The sequence below is a fragment of the Papaver somniferum genome, chromosome 1, assembly GCF_003573695.1.
Source record: "Papaver somniferum cultivar HN1 chromosome 1, ASM357369v1, whole genome shotgun sequence".
In the NCBI taxonomy this organism is placed as follows: domain Eukaryota; kingdom Viridiplantae; phylum Streptophyta; class Magnoliopsida; order Ranunculales; family Papaveraceae; genus Papaver; species Papaver somniferum.
In genome coordinates this window covers 144894243-144904953 of record NC_039358.1, presented here as the reverse complement: position 1 = coordinate 144904953, position 10711 = coordinate 144894243, and the positions used below count along the sequence as shown (strand labels likewise).

General features: G+C 39.2%; 1 protein-coding gene across 1 annotated transcript; it reads left to right on the top strand.

The window, feature by feature from the left end:
• Positions 1 to 7062: 7062 nt before the first annotated feature.
• On the top strand, positions 7063 to 9627 carry LOC113303382 (protein O-linked-mannose beta-1,4-N-acetylglucosaminyltransferase 2-like). Its single transcript, XM_026552417.1, has 3 exons — positions 7063 to 7402; positions 7531 to 7641; positions 8249 to 9627. The coding sequence occupies exons 1-3, from the start codon at positions 7273 to 7275 to the stop codon at positions 9433 to 9435; spliced, it is 1428 nt and encodes a 475-aa protein (XP_026408202.1). The 5' UTR covers positions 7063 to 7272; the 3' UTR covers positions 9436 to 9627.
• The last annotated feature ends 1084 nt before the right edge of the window (positions 9628 to 10711 follow it).

The following is a 10711-nucleotide window of genomic DNA, read 5'->3' as shown; positions in this document are numbered from 1 at the left end:
GAGTGCAAAAAACCTCTTCACTCATTGAGCAATTCAATATGTATGGAATTCATTCAGAATGGTGCAACAATCCTGAATATTCTATGAATTTTCCTAGTAGCATTATCCATTTAATGCATTGTGTGCCTTGTATTTTCCTACGCTATGTTCCGCAAGAGAACCCTCAATGTGGGCATGACATGACGATTAATGTTCGCTCTCAGTAGAGTAACATGAATCTCCCGAAGTGTCAGTATTGAAGTCTGCATGAAAGTACTCACACATGCTGCATCGTTCTCTGACAAAGAGATCTTCGTATCGACGCGCTTTTAAGAAGCTAGCTCGATCGAACTCGTTTAAATTCCTCAAAAAACGATCACGACCACACAATTTTGCCGCATGACCAACAAGTGTAGCCTACTCCTAACAGAGCTAGGAAATCACTGTGGTGACCACCAGCGGGCCCACTAGTACTCTAGTCGATCGAGTCCCACTAGGTGAATCCCTAAGCACTACGAACGTCAACCCTTATGGGTGTTCGCGCTGTTAAGAAACTAGCTCAAACGAGCTAAGACCGTTAAAAAAGGTATTTAATGCATCATGGCCGTCCAACTTAGCCAACCTAGTTGGACGGCTAAGATCTTCACTGGAATGATCAAAGAGGCGCCTAAATGCACATTGGCGGCCCGAATTTCCCCCTGCTAAATCGACTTGCCCACGACAAGTTCATAGAGCAGCAAATCATTTTCCCAAATTAAGGCAAACGCGCTTGTTTCCAAAACCCTAATTAGGGTGCGACGGTAAGAAACTGTCGCAAATCGATCGTGTCCGTCCAACTTGGACAGGCTAATTGCGTTTCAGACGATCAAAGAGGTGCACATAAGATCACCGTCGGCCCAACATTGTCCCCGTTCGATCGACTTACCTGTGGGAAGTCAATGAGGCACCAAATCGCTTGATCGAGCTAGGGTGGACGCGGCTTTCCTGAAACCCTAATTCTTATTTGCGGAAGTACGCTACTGTCGCAAATCGATCGTGACCACTCGTTTTCGCCAGCCAAATCGAGTGGCTTAGATCTGATTTTAGATGACCCAGGAGATGTCAACACGCTCACTGGAAGCTCTTCTTCACATATGGCCAATCGTCCTACTCGAATCAGCGCACGACGCTTGGGTTCGATTAGTGAAAACAGGATGGTCGCGCAGCCACCAAGCCCTAAATCAGCGACAGCTGATAGCTATCTCAAAGCCATCTCGTCCGTCCGTCTTCGCCGACTTGGCCGGACGGCTTAGATTGAGTATTAAGCGATCTATGGGGCGTGGAAATGATCATCGACCACCCCCCTTCCGCAAGGAATAATCGTCCAAGATGTGCCTTGCCCGTGTGGCTCCGGACGATCGCCCAAAAACGGACCCTCGTGCTGCTTCAACAATAGCCATTAACGGTCGCAAATCTTCTCGACCACTCAACTTGGCCGGCCGATTTGATATCCAGATCTAATTTAGATCGACCGGTAGGATTTTAGAATGGCTACCATATGCCACTCACCTACAGGGAGCGATCGACTAAGCAATATCTCATCCCTGGAGCTACCAAACGATCGCCCAAACGTGTCTGGTCACGCTCTTCTTTTAAGACGATCGACTCGCGACTAACTTAGACGAGCTTTAAAACAACGATGCTTCATCGACTATTTTGAGCTGCTTAAAAGCGATGCTTTACGTGCATCGAGTACATACGATATCTTATATCAGCTTCACAAACAACTTAGTTGTTTAACCTAATAGCGTCACGTGCTATTCTTTACGGAAAGTCCCACGACTTGACCCACTTACTCGAGACATCAAACGTGTCACAAACTGGGGGATGCTCACTGGGGTATTGGCCTGACGGTTTACAGCGTGCGGCGTGCAATACGCCCATTACGAGAAAGTGTTAGGAAAAGACGGACGATCAGCAGTAATGAGAGTAGTGGGTGAAAGAGTGACCAATTTTCCCTCATAGTGGAAACGTGACGATCACCACCACCTACACAACCCCACTACTCCATTACTCAATCTCCTCAACTTCCTACGAGATCAAAATTTTATGCTCAATGACTTGTCTAAATAGGCTTTCAGCCTATTTCAACAATAACACGAACAACGCAAGCGTTAACACAAGTATCCATAAACCTTCAAGAGCTGATAGCTTCCATTATGCAAGCCAGTTCAACATTCTGATACAAGTCATAAACAGCCACACCTTCAAAATTCAGCATTCTGATCTCAAACACCTTCTTCGCTTCCCTCCCTAAGATCAACCCTTCTCATTCACTTTGTGAATGAACTGAATCTAGAATGACCATTTCTTGATTTAGGCCAGAGTCTTACAGATTAATCTCTCGAATCTAAAGTACTCCCGTGCAGTGCATCATTTAGGGTTTTAATTCGTTTCTCATCAACACACCCAAAATTACCAAAAACAACAGAACCAGTTTTTACCCTCAAACAACTATCTTGTGTCATAATTTGAAATTAATGAAATAAATAAAACCTTATATAAATTCACTAAAATTAATACTCCCCGTTGGACGTTGTCTCCAAAAAAATATCTGTTGCTAATGACGATGATTGTTATGTTCCAACAAACACAAACATTCATAAAGTTGATAGACACTCAATTCAAAAAGTAATTTGTTTATTTAGGATTTATATCCGTTCTCTTCGACAGGTAAAAAAGTGTGAAAGATAACTCAGAGAAGCGATTTAAAGCGACTAACATGCCGGAGTTTTTTGTTGGGTCATTCAACCAACTTGCAAAAACGGATGAGCCTTACACATCAATGCTACAACGCTGACTGTTGCACTGGGAAGAGATGACGGTTGAATAACCTGTAGAGAGAAATAAATGTCGCAGTGCATTCCTTTTAAATTCACTTGTTCATCTTCCAAACAACACACGCTAACTAAAAGATTTGCCTCTTCAACCACTTGCATCTCCGCTGGAAATATCAGTTCATCCCGCCTTAGGGTTTCTGTAAGCAAAAAACACTTATAATTCCTTTGTATACCACATAAGAAGATGTTGCTATTACAAATGCTTGGGTGGGTGTTGTTACTCTCTGTGAGGTTTGAATTCAGTTAGTTATGTCTAATAGGGTTTGGACCCAGATATTCAATAAACTATACATAAGAATTCAATAATATTCATCGAAGAACGAATGAAACTATAAAGGGTAAGCTTGGTGTAATAAAAAAATGAGTGAGAAAATACGTACGGATCCAAAAAGAAATTTATATTGCAAATAAATGATCTCCTCTATGGACAGTTGAGAGACTTGTAAGTGATTTATTTTTCTAAGTCAACCCGTTAATCGTATTCTTCATAAAAAAACACTTACCCACTTTTAACTTGTTTTTGTAGGAGCAATATGCAAACATGAAATACGTTCAGGATACTGGGAGAAATTTCAGGTTTTACGAAAGCTACGTAATCATGAAGAAAAACTTTCCGGAACTTAACACGATACAACCACTACGTGATCCTCCTTAACATGGAGACGAAGATTAACACAACTGCACCGACGTTATTGGTTTTGTGGGCCTCTATATAAACCTTCACGAGACAACAATCGTCTGTTAGGATCACCTAACAGTTTAAAGGCTTGTTGCACATGCTAAGTGCATCCGTGTTGCCTGCGAAAGTGATCTACGTTTAGAATTTGGTAATCATTCGATGTATTATTAATGTGGCTTTCTGAAATTAATACAATCATTTAAACATGTTAGTTCAGCTCGGTTACGTTGATTCCCCTAGATGAGTCTTTAAATATCGACCACAACACCAATGTTATCAACGATAGCATGACTTAAAACGTAAGGGTGTAAACTGAGTGTAGAATAAAAAAATGCCAAATAAATATAAAAAGGTGACGCCAAATGATAAGGCGTTCATAGTAGACGCCAAATGGAAGGTCGTCTGACGACTAATGGTTAGGCGTCCCTCTGCATCCTTGAGAGAATATTCTCCTATACACCTAACCATTTGGCATTTTTGGAATGCCAAACCATTAGGTGTCCCGATGTTGATTCCATATTACACTCAACAGAACTGATGGGCGTTGTTTGATTCAAGGGGTAAATGCCATGCTTTTCCCCTTGAAAGTTGAATGTTGGGTCTCCATTAGAGTAAGCCTTAGAGTTTCTCTTTTGGTCATGATGAAAACACCGTCTTTTTTGAAGTTTACTCCGTGGACCTCAAAAACATACACAATTACAGTATTCCTCTCAGCATCATTCACTATAACAACAATATTCATGTATTCATATCTATTAAAGTTTCTAGTAACAAAACTTAATTTCTATTTAGTCGGACCGACAACATATCTATAATTGTCTTCCTTATTTAGTTTCTTTGTAATCGTTGTTCAAGTAGTTTATATTAGTTTGTAGTTTTGCTTGAAATCCGTTAATAATAGTGTTCTTGAGTGTGTAATAATTATATCGAATCTGTAACCGTTATGGTATAATTATTCGAGCCTGAATTCTTTAGAAGGTGCTTTTCTCGAACAAGTAATAATTGTTTGGGCTATACTCTGCAAAGAAAATTATCTTAAACAATAATCTATTTTTGCAGAAATTCCAGCCACCCCATCCAAAACCAGCCTACAGTGGAAGCAATTAGCATCCCTCATTCTTACAATTAAACAACGTTTATTTCGTAATATTTGCACTAAATTAACAACCCTAATACAAGTAAACCGGACCCGCAATTCACTAATACTATGGATCTTGTGCTTTGTTACCCCATCCAAACGGTTGCTGACCTCATTGATCCTTTAACCCACACTTGGAATCGTGATAAGCTAAATTTGCTTCCCCCTCACCGCCCAATCCAACAATCGTGGATATCCATCTCCCCTAAAACAACTCTACTGACAAAATCATATGTCCTTTCACTAACTCTGTAAGATACACGACAACATCTGGATGCAAATTCTTAACCAGTACTTCAGATCAATCACATCAAAACCATCACCATGATTTAAGTTTCTCTGGGTACGTCCATACTCCCCAAAGGTAAACTTTTCTTATGGAAAGTAATTAACGAAGGCCTTCCGATCCTCGGCTTCTAAACCATATCCACCTCATCGAATCTAATAATTGCACAAAATGCAATTATGATATAGAAACTTCTGGCCACGTACTGCTCAACCGTCAAGTTGTTGTAGTCTCATCGAACATACTCCTAATGAGGCTACCTAATCACTTAAACAGTGTCCAGAATCTCTCCAACATTCTGACCCCTCGTACAATAATCTCATAAATTATACAAATAAAGCTATACTCCACTATCAATACTGATTTCTGTTTCTTTTCTTTTGGTCCTTATGGATAACCAGGAATGGATTTATATATTGTCATAAGCAACCAAACCCAGGAAACATACACAAATGGCTCTCTGTCTTCAATATGAATTTTTCTTGGGCACAAGAAAACCTCCCTCCTGTATTACTTGGTATGTCGGCTCACAAAAACCTTGAAAATGGAGCACGAACATCTAAAACAATTTTAGCGAGATAGATCAAACCTAGGTTAGACTGGATCAAGATCAACACGGACAGAGCGGCGCGGCGTGTGGACACTATGAAATAGCAGGAGCAATTTTGATGAGATGCTAGAACCTTGTTAGTGGTAGCGCAACGTTGGGAATCACCATTGCTCTAAAGGTCGAAGATAGGGTCATACTCATAGCGTCAAAGACAACAAAAGAGCGGAGTTGATTAAAAGTACAATTCAAACCTAACTTAAAGATGAATCTCCATTGTACATTTCGGGAATGATCACGAAAATCAAGTTGAAGATGAGCCAAATCCTACTATACACCATCCAACACAACTACGAGGAAATAAATCAAGCAGCGAACAGACTAACGAATATTGTTGTGGATTCCAACCAAAAAAGAAACCTCTCATCGATCTGATACAGCACAACCCCACCTTGCTTTAATCAAATTGTAATAGATACTTCATCGAGTAAACCATACCATCGTATTACTGATACTTAGTACTTAATAAAAATTTCATGCTTCACAAGAAAAAAAAAACAAAGTCCAGTAAGTTACTTTTCTTACGCTATTTTTACGTGTTTTAGTTTAACTCACTAACGTGAGTTTAACTGTCACTAACGGTTCTTACACGTGTTCGGTATCTAGTAGGCATTATAAATCGGCGACAATCGGTAACGGCTTGTTGCTTTACTGTTATCTTCTCGATCTCATTTCTTTAATAAACTGTGCAATCTCCCTCTTCCATTGTTAAAAATTTAGCCAAGTACAGTACTTGGTTCCCATAAAAAATTGGATAGGATAAAGGCTAGTCAAGTTCCGAACTCTTTCGGTAGGCAAACATAACTCTTGAACTGAAACATGGTCGAAACTTAGTACCAAAACACAAAATGATTCGGTGTTAACAATTCACGTAAAGTCGTCTCTGAGAAAGGAGGTCTATCACTGTCAAGAAAAGAAGAAAGGAGGTCCATCTCTCTTTTAATCAATTTATCAAAAGTCATTAATTAGCCTTGACAATTAGTAGCAGTTCAAATGTTCCACATTTATCATCGAAACAAGAAAACAGAACATGAGAGGACCACTGTCACTATTGTCTTGGCACTGGCGATTATATATATTAAGTCGGTATTATCACAATGCGACAAAGCTAAACATCAAGGAGAAAGTGCGGCTTTCCTATTTTCTAGTGCAACCTTTTTCTAAAATTGTCCCAATTTTCCATGTTTGGGTAGAGGTTCTCTTTTGTTAAAAGAATAAAGATTGAGGAGTGAGGACAATTGTCCTTGACTGATGCAAGAAAACTCCTCTGTATGTTGCTGTACTATTAATTAACTTACACTAATATAAAAGTGGATTATGGAAAAGTTAAGAGAAAGTTTGCATCCGTAACTGATTTTCGAATGGACAAATCATGAACACATAATAGTATTAAAATGTGTTAGCTAAACTACCAAAGACTACTTGGGAGTCTATCATGACCCACTCTACTTTATTTCAATAATATAAAAATTATTCCGTATTTCAACAAAATGATTCTTTTGTTGAGGAATCGTTTTCATTTACAGAACATCATTCAAATAATTTTGATAAGATTTTATCATCAAACAGATGAGCTAGTCTAGAACAACCACTAGTAAACATAAATGACACTACTAGAGATAATCATTTATTAGTAGTACTATATATCCAAGGATATAATTAAGACATCCAGTTAGCTAGTATTTTCTATGGTTTGATTCGGATATGGGGAATCTTGACAAGGATCAGCCGGAAAATAACATCCCCAAGAGAGCAGCCTTCTTCTTAATTCTTCTGCCATTGATTTATGCTGCATTTTACAGATCCAACAATATCAGCTCATCACTTCATTTATGTATGTCTTTCTGCATCTTTTAAACTCTTCGGTTGATTCATTTATGTATGTTTTTGATGGACTGTTTCATCAGTGTAAGTAACTGTTGTTACTAATGTCACTTGTATCGGTTTTCAATGGATTAATAGGGAAGAACCAAATTTCAAATTGGAGCGGTGGGTGGAGCAGCAATCGAGGAGTCACCCGAGAAGACGTTCATGGAGATTCCATAAGTTTACTTGTTCAGAGACTTGTAAGAGGTAATTTAAATATATTTATGTTCTTAACATAATCTTTCTTTAAATGAATTTCAAAAGTATATTACCAGGATCTTATGGAAAATGAGTAGGATTAATAACAACTGAGAGAGTGATCATTTAAGCTCTACTAAGGAGATAAGGACTATACAGAGGCACCACATGAATGACTTCAAGTTACCTGTGTTGTCTATATCCATATGATACCATTTCTAGTTGTTATGCTTATTCCATTGCTGGCTTTCGTTTGGATCACTCCAATCAAAACCTATTTTTTGACATATCAAGTGCCTTATGTACCGTTGTGATTAGAACAGTAAAATGATGCGATTCACTTGTTTCAAATGGTCCTATCGCATACGATTCGTTTGTCTCAAATGGTCCTATCGCATTAGGATTTGGAGTCTTTGGGGTCATGCAAGTAAGGTCCCTATTCCAAATTGGTCATTTTTGGAGCTTACTTTTTCAAGATATTTTACTGCTAGTTAGTGTCCGCTCATCGTAAACTAAGTATATTCTCAGTTTGAATCCATTCTATAAATTGATGTATTGCATAAATCTAATTAACTAAGCTGAATGATAAACTAATCAACACCAATGACGATCACAGGAAGAGATCGAATTGAACTCGATGCGACTGGCTTTTCTTGCGATACGGCTTTCTACTCTGATGTATGTGTTTCTAAAGATCCCGTGAGGATCGATATGAATTCCATGACTGTCTATCTATCACCAAACCGGTCACTTCCTTCAGTAACTAGGACTGTACGACCGTATGCCAGGAAGTTCGACAACATGACAATGGGTATAATCAGTAAGGTGGAGGTACTCCGTGGCGCCGAAAACAAATCACTACCTCTGTGCGACGTGACTCATACTGTGCCAGCTGTCATATTCTCCACTGGTGGCTTTTCCGGGAACTTGTTTCATGAATTCAATGAGGTGATTATTCCATTATTCCTGACAACCTACCACTTCCGGTCTCAACTCCAATTCATCATTGTTGATCACTTATCATGGTGGGTCTCGAAATATAATCGGATTCTGTCCCACTTATCTAACCGCAACGTCATCAATCCTCTTGATGATGGAAAGGTACATTGCTTTCCTGGAGCAGTTATGGGTCTTGAGTACCACAACAACCTCGCCTGCAACACTAGTGAAATCCCTGGTGGGTACTCCATGATTGATTTCAAGACATTCCTGAGACATTCATACAGTTTGCATATAAAGAATGAAAGGGAGATCGAGAAACCTGTTCTTGTGCTGGTTTCCCGTAAACACTCGAGAGTGTTTTTAAATGAACATGAGATAGTGACATTGGCAACAGAATTAGGCTTCCAAGTTATCACTGCAACACCAAACCAGATGTCAAATTTGCAAAGATTTGCTAGTGTTATGAACTCGTGCAGTGTTCTATTGGGAGTACACGGTGCAGGTCTCAGTAATGCAGTGTTCTTGCCTGAAGGAGCAGTGGTGCTGCAGGTGGTTCCCCTAGGGCTAGAATGGGCATCTGCAGTGTATTATGGTTACACGGTTGGTGACATGGGTCTGCATTATTTGGAGTACAAGATCAATCCAGAAGAGAGCTCATTATTTGAAAAATACGGTCCAGATAATCCAGTAATTACGGATCCAGCATCAATACGTGACCAAGGTTATTCTGTTGAAAGAGCTGTGTATATCGATGGACAAAACATTAAAATCGACCTGCTGAGGTTTAAGGAGACCTTAGTACAAGCACTGACACTCACTGGACGGTCTGAGGTTTTAAAGCAAGGAAAGAAGGAGAGCTAAATGCTCCTGGTCTTGAATTTTGGAAAGGTACTGGACATTTATCACCCTGATGTAGTGTATATCATTCGTTCCATTTTTACAACCCTGTACATTCTTCATTTTTGGTAATGTTTCCATTACATGCTTACACTGACAGAACATTCTGAATTAGCACTTGCAAATTCTCAATGGTATTAAAGCAGGAAATTATGTGGACTGGCACATTGGCCCATTATGTACTTCACCTGTTTACCACACCCAGTCTAGCAAACACTCTTCTTAGTATTGCCCTTTACTGAGCGGCACGGCGGGACTTACATCATGTTTGTCATTACAGTAGAATCTCTATGTATGAATGTTTTATTTATTAAATACTGGTTGGGTGCAATAATAAAACTGACAAAAACCAAAGAAAGAAATACCATTGATACTTGACATTGTGAAAACTGATAAGATGAATTGGCGCCGTTGAAAATGGTTGATAATCTACTAACTGTGAGCAATTTACAACAACATCTACAACACAGTGGCTTGGGAAACTGTTCAATACGACCTTTACGCTTAGTCCTATGGGCTAGATATCTAGTTGTTAGATTGGCCATCCACGTCAGCCTGGGCAACCTCCTAAGTCCTATGGTATTGCCAATCTAGCAGCGAAACGCTGAATAAAACAGCGTTAAACGCTGAATGGTTCGGGCGCTACATAATTTTATTTTTTTAAAAACTAATAATTATCTCTCTCTCCACCTTTTTCCCTCTCTCTCTCCAATTTTTTCCTCTCTCTCCCTTTTTTCCTCTCTCCATCACGTTTTTCCACTTTTTTCCCTCTCTCTCCCTCTTTTTCTTCTCTCTCCATCATATTCTCTCTCAAAAATTAGTAAAATATATAGAGCGCCGAATGGTTCGGCGTTTATGTCACTTTTTGAGCGCCGAACGGTTCAGCGTTTCAATCTCGCTGATAGTTGGACTGTGAGCACTTGCTAGGTGAGAGAACTATCAACTATCACTGTTAAATTTTTTCCAACACTTTTTTCTTGATTTGCAACACTTTTTGACCAATCTAGCACTCCAATCTAGCCCATAGGGGTTAGCCTTAGGATAATAGCCTATAGCTACACTCAATGAGTGGTTTTCCCCAAGTTACAAAACTCTATTGCAGAGGTTGGTTAATAAATTATGAGTATGGATCATAGATCAACAACAGATGAAATGGTTAATAAATTATGAGTATGGATCATACAATAACAAATGAAATGAGTCATAGATTTTAACGTGGTTCGGTATAAGCAATTCCGTA